At 41.7% G+C, this 24,624-nt stretch overlaps 1 protein-coding gene across 7 annotated transcripts in view; it reads left to right on the plus strand.

The window, feature by feature from the left end:
* COMMD10 (COMM domain containing 10) overlaps positions 1 to 24,624 on the plus strand; it is a 238,083-nt gene that overhangs the window by 14,758 nt on the left and 198,701 nt on the right. For all 7 annotated transcript variants that reach the window (XM_072141031.1, XM_072140985.1, XM_072141008.1 and 4 more), the window contains one exon: positions 12,455 to 12,565. In XM_072141031.1, coding sequence (XP_071997132.1) covers positions 12,455 to 12,565 — 111 coding nt within the window. The remainder of the gene's footprint in view (positions 1 to 12,454; positions 12,566 to 24,624) is intronic.

Below are 24,624 nucleotides of genomic sequence, written 5' to 3' on the forward strand. Positions count from 1 at the left end.
CAGTCTACAGAGCACGTCACTGCTGTGCCACAGTTAATAGGCAAACCAATAACCGTTCACAGCAGCAAATATGTATACGACACCTTCTTGTTTAGCTATAAACTTAAAGGATCAGAATCATTAACTGTCATGAAGCGCATCGGGAGAAAGCGCGCCCCGATCTGAGTTATGACTTCTCAGGAAATTGCTCTGTGTACATTTTTATAAATGCCACCGAGTAGTTCCAGTCACATTTTATGTGTCGCTGATAAAAGATGTTGTCGGCTTGTTGAGAGGCCCGTAGTGTAAGAAGCATCAGCGGATCACAGGTCTGTTAGTTCTGTGCTGTCACTACCTAATGGTCCGGCCATTGCAGCCTGGATCCAAGTTACACAACCTCAGTGTCTGTTTGATAATAATAAAACTTATCTATTATGATAATATTATTACATTCACAACATGTGATAGAATAGGACGTCCCTGTGTTGGTAAGGATTTATGAAGAGGGATTCCTAATTCTCCTCTATTGACTTAGCCACATATTCCCGTTTTCAGACCTACAGGACCTGGTACCGGGTCGGTCGTTGAGAACTGATCATCATAGGGATCTCTTGGTTTGGGTTAGTAGAACGAAGCTTCTATTTTTTTCCTAGTCAAGCGTTATATACAGTATATTGGAACAATGTGTAATCTTTTGATGTCCATCAGGCTTTGGTTTAATAACATTGTGCTATTTTACTTGTTGCTGTGGCTTTATACACACAGCTGCTGTGTAAGGGTTCACTCCATGACTATAGTTTACTGACCCATTATTTCCTGGGGGAAATGGTTAGTAGGACCATCAGTAAAACTGACGGTAGATGTCTCTTAGATGAAGCACAGGTACTGCAGGGGGTGTTATCAGACCCCCCTCTGGGCTCTGGCTCTTACACTCTTCCTGAAACACCTGTAACCACCTCCCTCTCAGCACGGTGGCTCAGTGGATGGCACCGCAGCCCTGCAGTACTGGGGTCCTGGGTTCAAGTCCCATCCAGGTCAACATCCAGCGATCTACCGCATCATATGTTGCATACGGAGGAGGTCACAGGAATAGCGGTATATTCTTATCGGAGGATTCAGGAATTTGTGCTGGAGAAGTATGAACTGTTCTATTTTGTGAGTGATATATTGGAAGAGAAAGACATACGGAAGCAAGAGAATTGGGAGTTCCGGTCAGAACTTAATGTATCCTGGGTGCCATACTTTACTGTCGTCCTCCCTTCTGACGGCAGGGAGTTGCCTACTAGTCTCCTAATCTTACCCTAGACGTGTGGAAAACCGTCATAAAAATTATGAAGTCACTGTTTTATTTTTTTTTTTTACTGATATGGACAAATAAAATTGTCATCCGTAAAAGTAACATAGAAACCTGATTTAAATCAAATGCCCTCAATAGAATCTTTTAACCTTTTTATTTCTTTTTTCCTGGCCACATGTAGATCGCACTAAACCAGCCATTATCCTTCATCCCCTTGCCCCACACAGTGATCACAAAGCAGTAACTTAATTAACCTCCTCGCTTGTATGGGGAACTCAAGTGCTTCATTCATCAAAGTCGCAGGCTATTGAGGTTAATGATGTTATTGTTGCACAGAGACTAATCTTTGGCGCTCACAAAATGTCCATGGCATGTTTATAGAGTTTTTATGAATGGGGCGTATTTTCTCACAGGGGTCACCGGATCTGGAGCATAATATATTTTTCCTGTAAGGGGACAGCGGTATAAGGGACTAAAATACCTAAAGAACCCCAGTGAGACGTGAATTATTAATCCATATTAGAGAGTTACATCGGATTCATAATGTTTTTAAAATGCGATAACCTTATTACGACGATATTTTTAGACGAGAAATTCTTAAGACCCCCTCAGTGTGTCCTGATGATTGTTTTATCATACTGGCATATGCAAGCCTTGAAGTTTCAGTTCCTTGCCAAGGGTGGGAGGGAAGTGTAGTTTCGTATAGCCTGCGCAGGTACCCGGTACAGCTCATGGTACTACTTTATGCCAGGTAGTTCTGGCGTATAATAATATCTATACACGACTGTGTGGCCAGATTTATTAGAGGCCAAGCGATGTAGAAGAAATCCGATCGGGACTCTACTGTTTTGTGCACAATATATGTTGTCTGGGCTTAGAAGACCTGATTACTGAGTCCTTTATATGGAAATCGGGGCCACTGAAAACTTACCTTGTTCCATTTAAGCACTTCAATGTGTTGTCTATAATGAGAAACCCTATGTCTTATTGCTGTATATTTGGATTCTGAGTCTCCTGGATTACATTTGCTACAGTTAATATACTATTCTGTCTAGTATTGTATGGGATGCTGTATTTCACACGGATCTTGTGGTGGAAATTCTACATCAAATATTAAATATTGTATGGCCCCTTCAAGTGGATCTCCAGGAATATGAACGTCTGATACAAAACACCATAATGCTATAAATGAAGGAATACAACAAAACTCAACGTCATTAGTAACAAAATGGAGCTCACATAGCTTGCATTGATGAGTCACAGAATTTAAAGGGCTTTTAACTCCGCCTACTTTTATCTCCAAGATGGTCAACATCCAAAACTACAACTCCCATGATCATTCATTTATCAGTAACAGCTCCTCCCTCTTATGCTCTGCCCCCAGTGTCCTGCTCTGTTACCATAGTAATGATGTGTAACTGCCTTGCACACTGAGATCACTCTCACCACAACACCGGCCATACTGCAAGCAACCGACTGCAGGCAAAGTGGTGATCACATGACCTGCCCAGGCAGGCGCAGAACATGTGATGTGGTCATGTGACCAGCTGCCATCTTTTGTCCTGTACCCAGTAGCAATTTTAGAGAAATAGAAGAGTTGGACAGCAATCCTTTTCTTTTTAGAAGACGTTGTGGTGGTGCCCGCGGCCGAAGTTTCTGATGCAGGAAACCAGGAATCAACAGGAGGGAGCCACAGCACCAGAGATTAAATTCCAGAAAGTTAATTTACATGTGCATCCAAACATGATAAGCGCGACGTTTCGATTTACAATGAATCTTTATCAAGCTACGTCGCGCTTATCATGTTTGGATGCACATGTAAATAAACTTTCTGGAATTTAATCTCTGGTGCTGTGGCTCCCTCCTTGAAGACAGTAGCAATTTTAATCATTCATTACAGTGTATGTCCACAACTAATTACATATTAGCTTATATTTTAATGACCTATTTGAATATAAATTACGCTTATTCCTGCAATACCCCATTAAGCTATCTGCACATGTAACGTCTGACTCTTGACCTTCTTCACTGTTGTACCTTGTGTACTGATAATCACGTGGCACGACATCCACTTTAGCTATAGACGATTATCTTCAATGGATACATTGTGTCAGTGGGAACATGCCCATGTGTCTGATCTGTAAATGAGTACTTAATTAACTTATCTTTCATGGACACCACATGGACACCTTGTGTGGACACCTCATGTGAATAAGTCTCCATGTATGTACTGTCCTTTAGATGTCACGTGTTTACATGAAATGCTTTTTTGTCAATGGGATGGTCGCAGGCTATACAACAGCTTATATTGGTGCATTTGGGTCTGTACTATATACTGTGTACACTGTGTACATTACTATATGTGTGTATTTTTACTCCGTATCAGTAATGGTAATCACATTGAGGGGCCGGTGAAGGTTACGATAACCTATGATAAATGCTGTGTTCAGAGAACTTGTATAACAAATAAGCCTCTAGTGATTATTGTGTCCTTTTAACTAATTATGGTAATATATCCTGTAGGAAGATTAATTATATAGTTAAAAGCTGCAGCAACCTGAATTATGTAAACCGGGGGTGTACATACCTGATTTAACCACATTTCTTTAGATATGAGCTCAGACAGAAAATTAACGAACAGGCAAAAGCTGAAGCATGGCGTATTTTATCACAATTTTTCATGCGTCTTTTTTCAGCCATAGCATAAAGTTGATAAAAAAAAGAGTAATGCTGGATGCGTACGACAGAGAAACACTACCATGTGCCATCCGCTTATTGTAACGTTTGGCTATGCTAGATACCATACTTTGTATTGGATTATTATTATTTTTGTAAACTATTACTGTACTTAATTTCTTTTGTCCTAAAAAAGACTCTTTAAAATATGCAGATTGACTAGATTAAGGGGGACATCACCATAGCTATAGCTATAACAGGCACTCTGGAGCGCTGTTACGCACCCCCTTTCCGCATTCGCATTGAGACCGTAAATTAAAGAGAACCTGTAACCAGGCAAATCGATATGAAACCACAATAGGTACCTTGTATGGCCAGTTGCATGTGTGCTGGACATGTCTTTTTATAAATTGAGCCTGACACCAGAAAATTTAACTTGTATTCATGGTCCAGTCAGGGTGGTGGGGTGACGGGCACAGCAGTCAAGGAGGCACTGGCCCTCACGGCTGCATCTTTCTCTCTTAGAGAAGACTGAGATTACAGGGAGACAGGGAGGCGCGGTTATGTAAAAATGCGGCCTTGAGCGCCCGGCGCCTCATTGACTGCTTTGCCCGGAACCCCACCCCCTGACTGGAAGAGGACCATGAATATAAGTCAATTTTTCTGGCTGCAGGCAGCGTTCTCAGTTTATAAAAAACATGTCCAGCATACATGCAACCTTCCATAGACGGTACTTATTGTGGTTTCATAGCGATTTTGCCTGGTGACCAGGTTCCCTTAAACGAATAACGAGCACAGCCAGCATCATGGTGCCATGCGGAATCTGCCACTGGAGCTACTTGGGTATATAGGTTTCGGATGGTAAATTTCCTTTTAGCAGGCATCTTGACTGTCTTGGGCTACATTCACACGGCCGTTGGGGGGACGTGTATATGGCCGCCATATATACATCTTCTATACGCCCCCCATAGGTTAGCAAATGGGTGAACGGAGTGGTACGGTGCAGCACCGTACCGTTCCGTACCCGGGGAAAAGATAGGACATGTCCTATCAATACCCATAGTAAGGCGCCGTGCGCCATATATCTCTATAGAGAGGGGTGGGGGTGGGGGGCGTGTGCTACTGTACGGCTGGCACACGTTTCTAAATATTTGAAAAGTTGCACTTTATAAATCTCCCACATCTGGAAGTACTTGATAAATCTGTTGGAACTGTGCTAAAAAGTAGAGTGGTTTGTCAAATGTTGCAAGAAACTATAATGATAAATAGTTTAGAGACTGTCTGTAAATTTAGGTCCAAATTCTCTCCAGACCCCACTTAACATTGGAAATGCTTAAAAATTAGTTGCACAAGAATTAGTGATAATTAATAACACATGAAGATGTTACAGCAGAATTATAAATATGTGTCTATATAATGTATCACCCAGAAAATAATTCTGGCTTGTATGTGTGATTTCTCCTCAGTATAAGCTTGGAAGAACATTTGGAGGTTCAGCAGAGTTTAAAGAAACTTATAGGGGACAACTGGACTGTACTAGGGGGACACTTTTATGCCATTGCCGTTATTGTTTTATAAATTATGCCACAAGTTCTGTGTTCATTTCGGTTTAAACACCTTTTAATCTTTATAGCTGAAGCAGCTTCGGCGCACCATGCCACGCAACCATGCGCGCCTACAAAGGAAGTGAAGGAGAGCCGGTGACGTCACGTGAGCACGGTCACGCGCAAGGTGCGCCAAAGCTGCTTAAGCTATAAAGATTAAAAAGTGTTTAAGCCGCGATACAGGCTTTAGGACACTAACGAAAATAAGCTCCAGCACCAGCTCACCCTGAGCTGGTGCTCGGTATTTGCATCTTACACCTACCATTTCATGTGGTAGGTTTCCTTTAATGCCAGGGCTGGAACTTCTGAGATATAGAGGCATAGGGGGAGATTTATCAGAAGTATCTGGGAGCAGAACTCTTCTAGTTGTCCATGGCAACCAATCAGAGCTCAGCTCCCCAATATTTACCAGACCCCTGCACTGTTCTTCTACACCTCATCATTCTCTTCTCAAGGACAATAATTAGTGAAGACGGGTTAAATTCTACAGCAATAACTTACTGAATGCTATTTACGTTAAACTGTATCATATTTCCGATTACTTCAGGGCCAACTGCAGGTAGTAAGCGAAGAGATAGCACTAGATGTTGTTCTCAGCCGTGTCATTGTTTGCAAAAGATCTCCAATTAAAAACTTTTTTTCAACGTTTAGAGATCACGATCTCTTCTATCCAGGGGATTCTTATATTATCTGCATAAAAGAAAGTCAATGAGCTATTGAATTTATTCTGACATGCTAGAAGTATTAAGGAAATGCCCAGTGGGCAGCCATGATATCTAGTCACTCCCCCCAACAACATGTCTTACACAAATGTTTATCCATATATTAATCATAGTTGGGTATTTTTCGTTAATTCAGTTTTTCAGTTACTGTATATGACATGTATGTAGTTGTTAAATCTTCAACTTTTTGATTCAAAATTGCATGAAGACGTCTTTGTCAACAGCAGTTTCACAGCATGACTGGTGTCCATTATGACTAATACAGTGTAGGGATATGGGGGCACGTCATGTTTTTGTTTTTTATCATCTATGTCCAGTTGTATCTTAAAAGGGGTATTCCCATTTCAGCAAGTCCCGTATAAGCAGAGGCACCTAATTTTACCACCAAAAACTGGGAAAACCTATTGATTTGAATATAAGCCGAGGGTGGGAAATGCATTGGTCACAGCCCCCCCAGAATATAGCCTCCCGGCCCCTGTAGTATATAGCCTGCCGCCCATCCCAGTATGTAGCCTGCCGGCCAGCCCCCATGTAGTGAAAAAAAGAATTAACACTATAAACACTTCGGGTCCTGTGCGTTTCTCTTTTGGTCCTTCGGTCTTCTTTGGATACTCTTCGGATCTTCTTGCTCAGCAGGCACACACAATAATGTCAGCCACTCACAGCTGTCTTTCGGTTTGCGGCCTGGCAATGTGTTAACCCCCCACTCCCATTACATCAAAGTGGCAACATGTGGGGAGTTCTCAGTTGCTCCACGACCTTGTGGAGTTGTGTGGCTGGAGCCTTGTGGCAGGTAGTGGAAGCGCTCTGAGTGAGGACTCTGAGGTTCAGACAGGCACCCATCCTGATCTGCCTTCCACCGGAGTGTCCGCAATGTCTGTGACTCTCGGTGGCTGGTGAGGGGCTAAGGCCCAGCCCAGTCAGCAGCCTCACGATCCCTCGTGGTCGCTGATGCCAGGAAAAGGCAGGCACCCCATTACTTACTAATGGAGGAGTTTCAGGGTACCTTGGATTCACCCCCTGCAGGTCTGACCTCGGCGATGTTGGCTATCAATGGCTCAGGATGGCGGTAGGATTAAGTGGGTTGATAGCAGATCTCCACTCTGCACATCTGGCCATGTTGGCAGCTAGCCACGCCCCCCATGTCAGTATAATTTTACTTTGACAAAAATCCATCTTACTTTACTTTAATTTTTAAACCTCAACACTGGAAAAGAATTGCCAAGAAAAATGTTGCAAAGATTTAGGCCCCATGCATACAACCTTATTGGGAACTGCTATACGGCCACACCATTTGCCTCTATCATGGCCAAGATCGAGGTCATTAGCACCCGGTCAGTGTCTAACAACAAAGTGTCCTACCCTAGCTGGCTTTCTATGGAGAGGGGAGGGGTGAGAAGAGCTCACCCCTCCTTTACCATGTGCAATGAACAAACCATAAAATAAAAGGAAAATAATTTATTCCCGATCGTAAGATACAAAGAACAAATTCATAATTGCCTCAAATTCGCCCTCATTTGCCTGCACATTAGGCTTTGTCTTTGTCTGAAGATACATTATTGCATTGGTCCTTCATCAGTGGGCTTGACTGGTGACAGATGACATGAAAGCTGCGCTTGCTGAGTGTTACCCGTCTAACGCTGGTATGGGTGCCCTCTGTGACCTTTCCTTCATTGGTAATTGCTCCGGTACGGAGGTGAGAGCTCCTAGAGTGAAGCTTCCTGTCACTTTGTTTTATGCTTTGAAGATTTCTAAATACTATCGTAATATCTGGATACAAATTCTCTCTTCAGGCCTCATCCTGTCTTCCGAGCTGCACGAATCAGTGCACACTGTTACTCACATCTTGACATTAAATCCATCCTGAAATGCGAGGCCTTTCTCTTTTCCACATTGCAATACAATTTAAACCCTAAGGGAAACCTGTACATCTGCACGGGGAGCTTCTCTCTGCTGGATCGCGTCTGCCAGCAAAGACCTGCACACACTGCTTCAATCAATGGAAGAGAAAATAAAATTGTGTCTTTCAAACTTTCTGTAATACATCAAGACTTGTTCTCTTTCTCAAAGCTTTAATGAGCTCCTGGATGTAGCAGCCGAGCATGAACTGATGAATTGCTTGGGTGATAAAAAGTCTAGTTTTATATTTGTTGTCATTTATTCATGCAAACTGTAAATATATGAATCACCGTATAAAGCCTGACTACTACAGAAGGAAGATAATAAAACTCACAGCGTACGTCTTACTTCCCTTATTTAAAGTCCCACTATTACGGACGTGCCTACATGATAAAATGGGGACCTCATCATAATGATGGACTTGGTGGTGACAACAGCTGAAAGAACATGATGGGTCTTGTAAAAAAAATTACATTTACAGGAAGAACAGGACATCTGCTCTATAAAAACACATGAAACATTGCAGACTTTTTGAATAGTTAAAGGGAATTTTTTACCGATTTTTAGATTGTCCTCCCTAATTACAGTACTATACCTTTTATGTCTGCCTGCTATGTGTCCAAGCTCAATATCCCTTCCCATGCCATCCTATGACTATACTCACTGAACCTGTCCCCACCTACTTGACAACCGACTTTAATAACAAAGCCGAACTAGACAACATTCCTTACATAGTAATATGAAGGGGAAAGGAGAACCATAAGTGTCAGAATAACAGACGTGTAGATTGAGATCAAAATCAGTAACCCAGAGAATTTCCAAGTTCAAGTCAAAAGTCACGTCTAGAAGAATTGTATAAATCTGAAGAGTAGTCGGAGAAAGCCAAAATGTGAAACCAGTAGTTAGTCCAACAGACCTCACCCTCAGGGTGCATTCGCATTTGGAATTTACATTGCATTTTGAAACGCAATACAACGGTTGAGGAGAAGAGATTTATCTAATTACATTGTGTTAATATCTATAGTGTTTACAAAACACTACTTTCTATGCTGTAGACAGGGATTTAAGTTTGGTGTTTATGTAGCAGTCCTCAAAATTTAGCTCATACTTTCAGAACATTGCTATCAAATGTAGTCCAAGGTAGGGCAGACCATTTTGTTCTCAGTAGCACTCTCCAGGGTGTGTATGTTCTTAATAGTTTTCTTTTTTTTTTTTTTTGGTTGTGATTTAGGGAGAGGCTACCTCCATGTTGGGCACATATTTATCCCCATATGGTATTTACATGCCATAGATCTATTTACCCTTAATAGGTTGTGGGTGTCACATAACTTGGTTATGGTGTTGTACTGTGTCTGCACTGTTTATTATTATTTTTCATGAATACTGTTTTTTATTAGTAGATAACAACATATTCCAACGTGTTCCAGAAACAGCCTGGAATAATAATAGCATAATATGTATCCATTGAGTGTTACAAAAAACTGTGAACCCGTTATACACAGATAAACATAATGCACTGTGTGGGTTGTAGTGGGAAGGTAAGATATGAAGGAGGAAGGAGGTTGGGGGGATATTTAGGTAGGGAAGCTCATTGTGAATTTGACACTCGTCAGACAACTAAGATAGCATAGAAATCCAATGTTTATGGATCCTCAAAATGGGGAAGCTGGTAAAATATGATTGGTTATATTTGAATTGGTTTTTAGATATTTGCTGCAGAAGAGGACCATGGTGACCACGTCTTTACAAAAAGTTCATGGGAATGAGAAGACCAGCTAGAGAGGTCCTCAAGCCTCTATAACTCTCTCAGACCATTGTCTACACCCATTTTTTCAAGGGGATTTGCATTACATTGACTCCCTCTCTCTATCTCTCTCTCTTTTCCTCCTTATCTGCTTTGCATCTTGAAATATCTGTGCATTTCAACTTGCAAACAGTAAGACAGCAGCTCGCTGAGGGGTCAGATTACATAGAAGCTCTATGGAGAAGGGATGACGCTTACAAGTCACATATTGATCAGATACCGTGTTATTCCTTATAGACAAAAACTGAACTACTTATTAGCAAGTTTGTTGGAGGTTCTATACACTTTAAGGGCATGTTTTCTGCTTTTGCATCTGCATAATTTGGGGCTTAAATTAGAATGAAACAGAAGTCATGGTCTCCTAAGGAAGTAAATGAATGGAAATGAGGCTGGTTTCTGGCTGTTTCCTTCTACTTGTCAGTCAGTGGCATCCTCTTGTCACTTGTTATATTTCACCTCCTACTCTGCATCTTTAAAATGTGTATTTCCACAAATAGAAATTAAGACACAATTGTGGCTGCTCCTGATAAAGTGATGATAAGGTGCGGGTAGGAATCTATATTAGGACGGCACACTAATGCTCATATTTAGCAGCGTGGAGCAGTGTTATACATCTTATTAGAATGAATACATTATCTCCTATAATTGCTTGTCATTTTGCTGCTTTAATTATCCTCACTAGAATCCATTCCTTCCACATTGATCCGGAGAGGAAACCTTTCTGATTTATTTTATCAGTATACAGGAGCTATGGCTGGGGTCATTACATAGCACTGCTCCACATGACTACCAGCTCTAGGTATAAGTTACTGGATCTCGTTGGGTTAGTGGTTTGTACTGTAGGGAAGAAGTTTGATATCTAAAGAGTGCAATCTAAAGAGATGAGCTATACTGTCACAATCTACAAATTACAGTGCCATACATTGTATAGTGGCTGTGCTTGGTATTACAGCTGAGCTGCATATGAATTGTACTGAGAAACCTGTTGAATAGAGGTGACGTCACTTGCTGTCACTCAGCTCCCCTAAAATAATCTGATATTGATCACCTATTCTATGGTCAGGTGATCAGCATAAAAATCCCCAAATACGCCTTTAATCTTTGTCCCAATGAACATTATTCATACATCTGAGGCACTAATTCTTGGGATCACTAACATTCTTGGGATCACTGAGACCCCCACTGATCAGCAAGTTAGGCCCTATGCAAACAAACTCAAAGCGCCCCTCTTTCCCTAGAACTGATACTAATATAAATTAACAGTAAAAATCCTGAACATTTTAGGTATCACTGTGTCCCAAAATGTCTGGTTAAAATCAAACGACTTATTCCCGGTGTTTAACCCCTTAATGGAAAAAACTTTTTTTGCCATTTTTGCAGCATATAAAAATATGAATAAAAAGGCAGTACTGTCCTAAAAATGGTATAATTAAAATTGTCATCTCATCTCCCAAAAAGTGACACCGTACACAGCTCTGTACACTGAAGTATTAAAAAGACAGCAAAATGAAGATTTTTTTATTTTTTTTTACTGGAGGTTTTAATTTTTGTAAATGTATGCAAACGTTATAAAACCTATTTAAATTGGGTATCCGCAAGATCGGACTGACCCAAGTAGTGAAGAACACATCTCATTTGGGGAGCAATGTGAAAGAGTAAAATTTAAGTCCACAAGAAAATGGCGCAAATGCATTTTTTTCACCAATTTTTCACCATTTCATTTTTTTCCCATGGAATGCAACATTAAATACTGTCACTATGAATTGAAATTTGTTAGGCAGAAAACAAGCTTTACCTGGAAAAATAACAAAGTTATAGATTTTTGAAGGTGCGGAGTGAAAAATGGAAAGGCAGAAACAAAAAAGGGCCTTGGCGTTAAGCGGTTAATTCATATTTAGTTAAAAAAATCATATGCACATGAAAAAAATGTAAAAATGGTTGTCTTTGACACGTTTCAAACATTTACTTCTTATTTATAACGGCGTGTGGAAGGTGTAGTAGTGGGTAGTGGTAGGCAGCACTGGGCTCCATAGACGGAAGTAAAACTAATGCACTAGCAGACCAAGCAGCCCTTTACCCCTTTACCTGGTGCACCAAAAAGCGAATTTTCTGTTACATAACATATCCTCAGGAAACGGGAAAATTATGTCGGGAAAACTGATAAAGTGCCCTACTCAATGCTGATTTTACTTGTGGGATTAATTTTGAGCAGGTTTTGTTATGTTATTTATTACACACCCACTTGTTATGGGTTCTTGTTCTTGTGCCACTTTTATGTTGTCTTCTACCTAATGCATTCTAGGTAATATGTTGGAACTGATTGCCAAGTAAAGTGACACAGATGGCATAAAGCAGGAGACGCTTTATAATTCTATACTCTGTTTGCCAAAACGGCTGTTCGACTTTTTTGTGTATATGAGCTCAGTAACACATAGAATAAGTAACTATTGCTTTTTTGTGTTTTCTTATCTAGCTAGAGACAACTGCCTGGCAGCTCAACCTCCAGATGGCTCAATCCACCCAAGCAAAAATGAAATCTCCCCAGGCTGTGCTAGAACTTGGAGTTAGCACTGAAGACACAAAGGTAGGAAGACACATCTGCTGCCGAGCACTTCCCTGCTCTCCTCTGGGCAACTTGTAACAGAAGGTCTTTATCCTACTAGCGCTGTTAAACCCCAGTGCCGCTTTATCTCAGAAGGGGTTAAGCAGAAAACACATCACTTGCTGCTTTCATCCGTTTTATCTTTTGGTAAATTTGTCATTTTTGCACTTAAAGACTGAAATTCCCAGTTTGTTCTCAAAGTGAAATAATTAGGAAGTCGTGGATGGAGACATATGAGGTTGCTAATACCCTTGTCCCATGTGTGGCATAGGATTAATATCTGCCTGCAAAACACTACTCATGCTGTGGTCATGGCTTGTTGCCTCTCGTTTCTATTATTTGCTTCTGATCAACTTTTTTCAATCTTGACAAATATTAGAAGCAAACATACAAAACAAAAACATAAATTTATAGATATTTATGAGGTTTTTTGTACACTTTTTGGGGTGGTTGTGCCACTGTGGATGGTGGCCATGTGTGACTGAAAATAAATTTGGTCAAATATTTATTGGTGCACATAGTTGTCGCTAATTCTCTCCTTCTCTACCATGTAATCGCATTGTGGACAGCACCCAGACCTTATTCAGCACACCTCGTGCATGTGGAGTAAGAAATCGTGATAAAGTAGAAAGAAGTCCCGGCACTGTAAGGTGGCTTCAAAGCTTATTCTATGTTTTAAATCCAAGAAAATAATAACCTCTAAAACCGACACGTTTCGACTCATCTGAACCTTTTTCAACTGGTCAGTTGATTTACTTGGATTTAAAAATAAAGAGTCATCTTTGATGCCACCTCGCTGTTCCGGGACTACTTCTCTACCGTGAGACCAAACCTTTTGTGCAACTTCTTGACAAAGTTTACCTGAGTTCCATGATGATGTAAAAGACAAAATCACAGAAGGCAGAGGAAGGAGTGAAGATTGTCTTATTTTGTGGAGTTGAAATGTATTGTGTGCTGTGTTCTTGAGGAGGAATCTCAGCTACTTTGGTGCCAATTCCTCACAAACATCAAAATCTTGCACAAGGGAATTAAAAAGGCCCCCAAAGCCGTCTAATATTAAATGCACTAAGTTCTGCGTCTCTGCTAAAGTTGAAAAGTAATTTTTTTCTTTCCATTCTTCAAAGGGTTCTCTTTTCCTCTGTTGGGTATACTATTAGAGATGAGCAGATCCATACTTCAAGTGCTTCCCGAGCGACCCGGAGATATTGCCCTATTTATGGCCGCGCCGGTCCGGCAAATTGACACCACTAGCTACGAGCCATAACATTTAATTTAGTTTTGATTTCTAATCTGTAAAGGCTCATTCACATGGGCGGTTTTTAAATCATTATGCTATCTGTTTGGTTTTACTTTTTCATACAGACACATTGATTACTAAAGGTCTGTTCACATGTTGTTTTTTTCACCGATGTGCAGACTGGGAGAAAAAAAAAATTGCAACAATTTTTTTTCCTCTTATTGAGGTCCGTGTTCTGCATGTAAGTCAATGGATCTGCATAAAAAAACCAGATGAGTATGGATGAAATCCGTTTTTCCTCAAATGTTGCTGGGCAAGGGAAAAATACTGGCTGCACATGGATATCACATATATGAATTTTTTGCAGACATGCAGTGGACACACTCGTCTGAATGAGCCCTAAACCTTTGTCACCTGTAATTGATATACATTTTTCTACATACATACAGTGGCACATATTTTTTATTCAGGTTATGAAACACAAGGATATATATAATATCCTGGATGTACAAAACTCAAATTCTATTCTTCACTTTCATCTAGCTGCCTGGTGGTGAAAGTGACCCAAATTCTCTGACGCTCAATCCAAGTCTTACTGGCAGTACACAGTACAGGCCTGGATAATAACACAGGCCAATATGATGGACGGTTAAAAATACATGGCTCTAGTCGCTAATCCTGTGTCTTGCTGAATGCTTTTCGATGTGTTGTCAAGAACTGCTCAGACCCCTTCTCTTCCAGGTGGACCTCGGAAATATTGCTGGAATCTCATATGCCGTGTGTGATGCAGTTTTTAGAGCCAATCGCTGTCGGCACAAAAATGAGTCCAAAAAGAGGAAAATGATAAATGACTGATACTCCTCATGACATTACTGTCCACTGATGTTTGTGGACCGCAAAATTGCACCAAAAACTGACACAAAATATGTGATTCCGACATTTATTTTTGGCTCCCAAAATATATATATATATATATATATAATATATATATATATATATATATATATATATATATATATATATATATTTTTTTTTTTTTTTTATTTATCAGAACCTTTTCTTAGAAACTTTTGATTAGACCTTTAAACATCCACAAAGCATAGAAATTGGGATTGAAAAAAATCTGTTGCAGATTCACTTTGGAATTTGCTGTAAAGTTGGCGGAAAAAGGATAATTCCACAGCATCAATGGGCAAATAATGATTTAAAGGGGTTGTCCAACTTTCGCAGATGTCCAGATGTCAAGAAATAAATAATACACTTCCTCTCTGTCTGACGTGGGATCCAGATATGTATCCGGATCCTAGGCCTTCATCACTTTGTGAAAGCTTTACATTATCTGATTATTCTCTCTATTTCTGGGGGTTTTGGGGGGAGATATTCTTGCTCAGAGTATGCCATCTATGGCACTTTTAATGACTGACCCACTACACAAAGTTATTCTTAATTCTTGACATCCTCAATCTATGAAGTGCATTGAACATTCTGAAATTGGTATATGCATTTATTCATATAAATACCAATGCTCTGTTTTTCATAATGTTTCAGCATTCTACAAGTTTTTGGCCATGATATAAGTGTAGTATTTTACAGTAGTCGCTTGGGATGCCAAGATAGCTCTTCATTCTCTTTACATATACACACTGCCACAATACGGAACCTCTTGGCAGTAGCCCGGCTGAGCAGACTGCATTGAATCATCAATCTTACATTGCTTTACATATTTTCAAATTTGGTTTCAAACACAACCATTATTATTAAGTATTTTACTGTGAGAAGAAGTTGCTGTCACTTATTTTGTCACATTCTTTGAGAAGCTCATCAGAGACAAGAAATTTCTCCCCATCCATTCCAAGGTTGCTGTGTTGTCCTTAAGTAATGATACTCAACTCCTTCCCAAAATACATGTAAATTACCATTGCAATCAGGGCTGGATTAAAGGAGGGGCTCATAGGGCTCGAGCTTCGGGGCCCCCACCACTTTCACTTTTTAAGGGGCCCCCACCAGTTTCCGACAGCCAGCAACTTAGCTCAGCTCTGTGTCTCTGTGTGCAATGCGCAGCGGCCCATGGCCGCCCACAATGCACATAGGGGTCTAGGATGACGGCTGTGTCAGTGAGACACAGCTGCCTTCGCTGGGGGAGATTGCTGACATCGCCATTTTCTACAGGGGGCTGATGTCTGTATACTACAGGGGGCTGATGGCTGTATACTACAGGGGGCTGATGGCTGTATACTACAGGGGACTGATGGCTGTATACTACAGGGGGCTGGTGGCTGTATACTACAGGGGGCTGGCAGGCTATATACTACAGTGGGCTGGCAGGCTATATACTATAGGGGGCTGGCAAGCTGTATACTACAGGGGGGCTGGCAGGCTGTATACTACAGGGGGGCTGGCAGGCTGTATACTACAGGGGGGCTGGCAGGCTGCACACTACAGGGGGGCTGGCAGGCTGCACACTACAAGGGGGCTGGCAGGCTGCACACTACAGGGGGGCTGGCAGGCTGCACACTACAAGGGGGCTGGCAGGCTGCACACTACAAGGGGGCTGGCAGGCTGCACACTACAAGGGGGCTGGCAGGCTGCACACTACAAGGGGGCTGGCAGGCTGCACACTACAAGGGGGCTGGCAGGCTGCACACTACAAGGGGGCTGGCAGGCTGCACACTACAGGGGGGCTGGCAGGCTGCACACTACAGGGGGGCTGGCAGGCTGCACACTACAGGGGGGCTGGCAGGCTGCACACTACAGGGGGGCTGGCAGGCTGCACACTACAGGGGGGCTGGCAGGCTGCACACTACAGGGGGGCTGGCAGGCTGCACACTACAGGGGGGCTGGCAGACTGTATACTACATGGGGCTGGCTATATACTACAGGGGGGCTGGCAGGCTATATACCTCCAAAAACATTGTTGGAAGGGCCTCCACCTGTTTGCGCCCACCACCCTTAATCCGGCCCTGATTGCAATAGCAGAAATCTATGAACCTTGGCTGTTGAGTCGAGGAGTCAGAATGATTATTTCTAGTTAGAAACTGTCAGATCCAGTAGGATATTGTTAAATTTCCCCCCAGTCTCTTCATTCAGTAGGCAATCCAGCACAGCAGTGGATACCAGGCTGAGGTAGAGGTTTGTAGTCTGTGAGTAGTCTCATCCCTGGTCCTGTAGCTGGGGCTGGATAGTAGCTTTTGCAGCTTAGGTAGTGATCTGGTGCAGTTGCTGTGCGATTAGGCACACAGAGCTGCTGGTCTCATTGAAGGGAGACAGAAGCTGACAGTCTCTGCAAAGTTACTGAGAAGACTAAGAATAAAATAATGCAATAATTTAGTGTAAACAATAAGAACATTAACCATTTTAACACAGTTGTAGTACCACAGAGAACCACTAGGTGGTAGTATAGGATAAGGAAAGCATCCATTGGAAATAGGTTAAATTATGTGGATGGCGTAACAGAGTTGGGCAAACTCTTATTAGCTCACCAGGAGGCCAGGTACTAGCGGCTAAACACTTGCAGATGGTTAATTAGAGTAAATTAGAGAATTGCTTATTTTTGCTTAGTGCAGTTTTGGGCACAACAGTTTTTATACTTTATATTTGTACTTTATTAATAATAATAAATAAAAATGTAATCAAAGTTCAGCAAATTTATTTACCGGTGAGCTAAAGTATCGGCCTATCTTCCAGTTTTACGCCTAAAGCTGCTTATATGAGCTTTCTATTGTCTATACATTATAACTACGTGTATGCTAGTGAATATAGCAGTAGATGGGGTATCATCATTGCTATATCCTGCACAGGATTTATAGAAAAAAAACACCTCATTTCTGTGTTTTTCGCACATAGTCCCCACACATAATCACATGAAGATTAATTTTAGAAGCAAAACAGATTTTGTTTTGCTAGTTTTTTTTCCCCTGCAGCGATTCTGACTGCGTCGTGTAAGATTACAATACAATACAAATGATATTATTCTATAATAAACAGGAAAACAAGCCAAGAGCAGGGCTGACTGCATGTCACAAAAACAATGTTATTCCGTGATTGACAATTTGGCCGCTGTTCACAAACAGATGTATTGAGCGGGGCTGAGCTTATCTATAAATCTGTCATTAAGTAACCAGGAGTATTTCTTGTTTTGGAAAATATTCAGCCCATTGTACGACCTGATGGTTAATAGCAGGGCTAGTACTTGGGAGGATTATGTCATCCTCGCTGTGTGACTGTGGTTTTAGCTCTTGTGAGTGCTTCATGACCTTGTACAAGACTGAAAAATAAAGACTGTTTCATGCCTGAGTGTGCAGAAGTGTCCCTTCAGCGGCTACAGCCATGAGATAAAGGACTCAACGTGAGGACTTACTTGTGCAGCTTGTGCCAATTCAAGGGCTGATTGGAATGCTTTATGAAATATTTTATGGATTTAAAGGAAAATATCATATTATATAGCAGGATAGCTGTGCAGTATCCAATCAACTGACAAGATGTTATAGAGCTTGGATAGCCGAGGTGGCATATTATAGAGCAGGGTGGGCTAGGCAGATTGCACATGGTGTCATCTCTGAAGGCAGCATGTTATAGAGCAAGAGAAACTGAGGAGACTGTATATTGTGTTCTATTTGCAGGCAGTATGTTATAGAGCAGGAGGAGCTTGGTAGATTGTACCTAGTTTCTTCTCTGCAATCAGCAGTTTAATGAGCAGGGTGAGCTGAGCAGATTATACATAGTGTCCTCTCTGCAAGCAGTGTGTTACAGAGCAGGAGAAATTGAGCAGATTATAAGAAGTAGTGTCCTCTCTGCAGGCAGGGCAAACTGAGCAGATTGTACCTTACGTCCTCTCAGCAGGCAGCATGTTAGAGCTGTAGGAGCAGAGCAGATTGTACATAGAGTCCTGTATAGGCAGCATGTTATGGAGCAGGGTGAGCTGAGCTGAGTGTACCTTGCATCCTCTCTACAGGCAGCATGTTATAGAGCAGGATGAGGTGAGCACAGTGTACGTAGTGTCTGTACAGGCAGCATGTTATAGAGCAGGGTGAGGTGACCTGAGCACAGTGTACGTAGTGTCTGTACAGGCAGCATGTTTTAGATGTCCCTAGCAGGTTGGATGTAATTCCACTTTTCCAGATTCCCTAAGTACTTACAAGTACTGGTATGTGAAGCACACAAGCCCCCTCCCCCCCCCAAGTTTTCACCAAAACCTGCTGCAAAGAATGATGGATTTTGCTGCCAGGGGCTTGCGGGATGCTTAGCCTGTAGGGAAGTGGCTCATGGTGAAAGCTGGGCAGGTAGTGACTGGTAAGAGGCCGGGCCAAAAAGAAGCAAAAACGGGTTGAAGAGTTGCGTCCACCAACACCAGAACTGGGAAGCAGAAGTGCGCGTAGCACACAGAGGGCGGGAGCACACAGAGACCTAATACTCTAGCAAAGACAGGTGCTCCAGGTAACACATTTATAGGCCATATCACAGAGAAGATCACGTGACCTCAGGAGGAAGTTGCGGGATAAAGCTGCAGTGCTGAGAACTAGCCACCAGAGGGCGGGTTTAGCAAGTATTCTGCATACTTGCCACTAGAGGGGGTCCATGCAGGGGTTCAGTGCAGAATCGTGGCAATAGAGCTGGGTGAGCGGAGCAGATTGTACATGGTGTCCTGTACAGGCAGCATGTTATAGAGCATTGTGAGCTAGGCAGATTATACATGGTGTCCTCTCTGCAGGGAGCATGTTTTAGAACAGGAGAAACTGAACAGATTATACATTGCATCCTCTTTGCAGGCAGCATGTTATAGAGCAGGGTGAGCCGAGCAGATTGTACCTTGTGTCCTCGCTGCAGCCATCATGTTATAGAGCAGGCTGAGCTGAGAAGATTATACATACTGTCCTATGTACAGTGAATATTTGTGTGCATGTAGCAGATGGTTAAGTAACAGTATACTAGTTGCTTAAAAATGAAGAGCTGTAGCAAATAAGTCGATCAATTCCCCGCCACTTCCTTGCGTTTTCTTATGTTTTGAACCTTACCAGGACGTTTTCTCCTCTCTGCTCTAGGAGGTGGTTTACAGAAAGGTTTTTGCTAGATCGGGGCCCTCTGGGAATGCCCTTCCAGACCTTGTGTACGGCTCTTACCTGTAAAGGATGCTTTGTTTTGACAGCTATTAACCAGGGAATTTCACAGGCAGAGCGAGCAAGCGCTGGGCATGTTACATCTACATGTCGTGTGTTGGCTGCTCACTGTCTGGTACATTTAAAGGGGACTTTTTACGTTTTATTAAATATTCCTATTCACCATGAAATAGCAATTTTGTAGAATCTTTCCTTAGAACATTGTGTTGTGCCTTTCCTTTCTTTTTCCACCCAAATAATTTGCATTAAGACTTCATGAATCTGCTTTGTACTTATCCATTGGACTTTGAGGTTGTCATATGAGCTAACACACCCTCTTTACTGGGGTATTCCGGTAGTTTCAAGTCATTCCATATTCCCTGGATGTGCTGAGACTCCCAGTAATTATCATGAGAATGGGGGTCCCTTGTATCCCCTTATGAATGGAAGGGATGGTCATGAATGAGTGGCTGCTTCATTCACGTCTGTGGGATTGCCAGAGATCACGGAGTACAGCACTCGGCTACCCTCGGAGGTCCTATAAAGAAGGAATTGATCAGGGGAGAGGTCATGCAATGGGTGCAGTGTCAGGCTGATCTGGGTGTAGAATTAGAATATCTTCTAAGTGGAGTTTTACTAAAAATTCTAAACTGTTCTCCGCTCCTTCCTAACTTGTTGTTCTGTTGAGTGTAATTTTGAGACTTAATCTCGGTGGATCATGGGTTTTGTTTCTGAAATCTAAAGACCTGTCACTCATTCCTATAAACAGGAGCAGGTAAGTGTGTGCAGTCTCTTACTTCCACCACTAGGAGGCATTGTTGCTCTTCTATTGGTTGGCTGCTCTACTGACACCCTAAATTTATTGTCTTGAAAGCCGCATTCAGAATCAATTGTGAAGCTGGTAGCTGTGGGAAATGCGAAGTGTTTACATTTCTAATCTGTGCCTAACAATGGTCTTCTGTTGCACTTCTAGCAAATGAATTCCTATTCATCAAACCAGGGCAGAGCACAACGGCAAGCGATTTAACCAGTGCCGCTCTAGAGAGATCAGCCGAGCATCGCAGCTTCATTCTCTACAGGGCTCTCTAGCTGCAAAGAATCACAAACTTATTTAGTTTTCCATCCTCTGAACTTTCCTGCTCTCAGTTAAAGGGTTACAGCCGCCTTCTTCAGATTAGGAGTCCTTTCTTCCCCATTCTTTCGGCTATCGCTATTATTTCCCTGTAGGCACCACAGTATTCTCTTTTGAGACAGACGGTAAACAAGAGTCTTCTTGACAAAGTTACATTGCATAGGTGAAAGGGTTAATTTGTCTCTTTCAGGCGTCCTACTTTAAACAATATCTGTGTTGAGCGTCAATCACTTCGACAATGCGTCTCAGGCTGTTTGTAAGGATTACGGGACACTTATTAATAATGGAGAAAACAGTTTATGGTTAGAAAAATGCATCTAAGATTTATTACTGTCAGCAGGGGACTAAAAATAGAAAATCGCTCCTTGATACATTATCTAGTCAGTGTGTATGTGCGGAGGTCTCGCCTCAACCTGTCACATAATCATCCGAAAAATTGTATATGGTATTTTAGGATGCCCAGCCAAGTTGACAAAAAAAAAGTGTTGACAAAAAAAAGAAAGGTTTCATGTGGGGTGATGATCAGCTCCCTACCAGAGATGAGGGGACCCGAACTTTAAGTTCAGGTCTGGAGTTCAGGTGAATCACACACGTCCCGGACATAGTGATAGGCCATGGAAGACCCTACTGATGGTGTTCCCCTAGCCAATCAAAGCCATGGCAAGTAGGTAGGGGTATCAATTTGTCTGATTTGCCGGCAATATGTTCCCACTCATCTCTAATCCCTACCCAATGGGACAGATTTGTTAAGGGACATGCATCAGTTATCCAGTTTTCTAAGAACGTGCACTGTTCTTAGCAAATGTGTTCCAATATGCCTTGGTTTTTTTCCCTTTAAACTTTGAAAGGAGCCATCACCAACCTGTTATGCAGGACAGTGACTGGACCATAATGGTGTCTATAATGGTGTTACAGGGGCGCAGAATTGAGTCACGATAACGTGTCCCATCATGGCTTATAGGATGTCACTTAGGATATACCAGGACTATGGGAATCAGCTGCACTACCAAACATATGGGTGGGTCTCCTTCCCACAGCCGGCTGAAATGAGGGAGGGGAATTTAATATGGCTTACCGACCTGATTTTGACGTCAACACTTAGAATCTTGAACTTGCGCTGATTTGTTATCAGTGTGCACCAATAAGCAATAATTTACACGTGCCAAAAACAATGCAATTATTATATGTGCCAGGTTATGTCTGGACTCCACATTCATCTATTACAGAGTAGAAGCAGGCAGCAAGTGGTGGACACTGTCGTATCCTTTGACATGGGTAACACATCCCCTCACATGTACAGCTCCTATCAATTCATCTGTATGGGAGCACTCCGCATTTATTCTTGGATATTTTCAGCACTCCCATAGCATTGAAGGGAGAGTGGCTGGAATTGTTGGCTCTGCCAGGTAGTTACTATACCCCAGGAGAAGGAGGTGTTCCACCAACTTTTTTTTAATGAATTTTGATAGTCCACCCTAATAGTATTGTTATCACCTTTTTCTGCACAAAAGAACCTGTTGAAGATTCGGTACAAATACAACACCCAACTTACAGACAACCCCTAGTTACAAACAGACCTCTAGATGTTGGTAATTTACTGTACTTTAGTCCAAGGGTACAATGATCAGCTGTAACAGTTATCAAATGTGTCTGAAATTAAGCTTAAGTGTTAATCCTGGTTCCAACATTTTTAAAATCCAATTCTCACAGACCCAAAATAAATTTGGCTGGGTTACAATTATAAAATATACAGTTCCGACTTGCATACAAATTCAACTGGACGTAACCCGGAACGCCCTGTCCTGTACATCACATTTCCTTATTTCTATTACTATTGAACATGTTATAATATATCAATCACATGCTCTTTTTCCAGGTCTTGATGGATCACAGGGGAGATATGTACATGTGATCTTTCCTGGCAGTATAGTGTCCAGAATTGTGCCACCTACTTTAGCTTCTGTAATATGCTCCATGTAAATGGGTCTGTCTTGGTGACAAATTGCCTTTAATTCTTTACCCAAGTCAATAGAAAAGACCCCGGTAGGAAGCCTTTGACTTTGGATCCTAGCGTTTAACACCTCCTGTACATGATAATTTCTCCTCTGAATGCCATTACTGTTACTGCGATCACACATCCAGTCGAGTTTCTGCCAAAAAGAACTTTTTTTTTTTTTATTCTTCAGAGTGAATGATCACACTACATACATAGTATATACAGGAGGGGGCAGGATGTATCCATTTGGGCTTTATATGGAAACTATGGACTGTATGGATGGAGGAGCCGCCCGCTAGTGGTAGCCACTAATAATGCCACGTACAGCCGCTCCCTTGTTTACTTTTATTTATTCTTTTCATTCATTTGGGTAAGATAACATAACTTTGGCAACATCAATAAATCTCATTTATGTTATAGGAAGTTGGTCCGGGCACAGGTTACAGATGACTCTTAGTTTCCTAAAAGCAAATGATGATGATGAGTCTGATTAAATTCTGTTAATGTTAATTTCCAAAGGACACAACGGTAGAGCACCGCCAAATAACAGCTAAGCAGATTTCTCCAGGATAACTTTCTGTTCCTTGTATCCTGAGCCTTCCACCAGCTGTTTGCTTTGGCTGGTGATTGATACATCATTTATAGATTTATTACATATTACATATAATATTACTATATTATATCATATAGCATTTAAAGGGAAATTTTCAGCAGATTTGAGCAAAGCATCATATGTTAGTAGCAGCAGGACTGTGAAAAAATGCATTTATGTTCCATGATTGTAGCTGCACTTTGAGCACTTTGGTACACTGGTGCGTGAGATTTTGTCACTGAAATTAGCACAGCCCTCCCTCTCCGCCTTATTATCAGTACAGGCAGTCCCCGGGTTACGTACAAGATAGGGTCTGGAGGTTTGTTCTTAAGTTGAATTTGTATGTAAGTCGAAACTGTATATTTTATAATTGTAGATCCAGTAAAAAAAAAATTTGGCCCCAGTGACAATTGGAGTTTAAACATTTTTTTGCTGTAATGGGACCAAGGATTATCAATAAAGCTTCATTACAGACACCTTATAGCTGATTATTGCAATCTGGGACTATAGTAAAGCATTCAGAAAGCTTCACCAGAGGTCAGAGGGGTCTGTCTGTAACTATGGGTTGTCTGTAAGTCGGGTGTCCTTAAGTAGGGGACCGCCTGTACATGGGAGGGCATGTGCAGCAATAAATTGAAGAGACTTCACACCCCAATGCACCAGAGTGCTCCGGGTCCAGCAAAAATCCTGGAATACACAGATCTCCAGGGCAGAAATCATCAATACACCTAAAACTAGAAACGTTGTTATATATTATACTATAAATTATCAGAACAAAATGCTTTCAATCAGAGTGTTTGAAAAATTTGATTAATCCTCTCTATTTATATATACCGTATGAAGCAGCACTCCAATTTCGATAAGGTAAAAAAAGAGGCAAAGTTTATTGTTTATTCCAGAACAAGCCTGAAGAAGCATGTTACCTTATCAAAATTGGGGTGCTGCTTCATTTATTTTGGCTACAAAAGTTTTGTACCTGGAGGTTGGAGCGT

Source organism: Engystomops pustulosus, chromosome 1 (genome assembly GCF_040894005.1).
Source record: "Engystomops pustulosus chromosome 1, aEngPut4.maternal, whole genome shotgun sequence".
Taxonomy (NCBI): domain Eukaryota; kingdom Metazoa; phylum Chordata; class Amphibia; order Anura; family Leptodactylidae; genus Engystomops; species Engystomops pustulosus.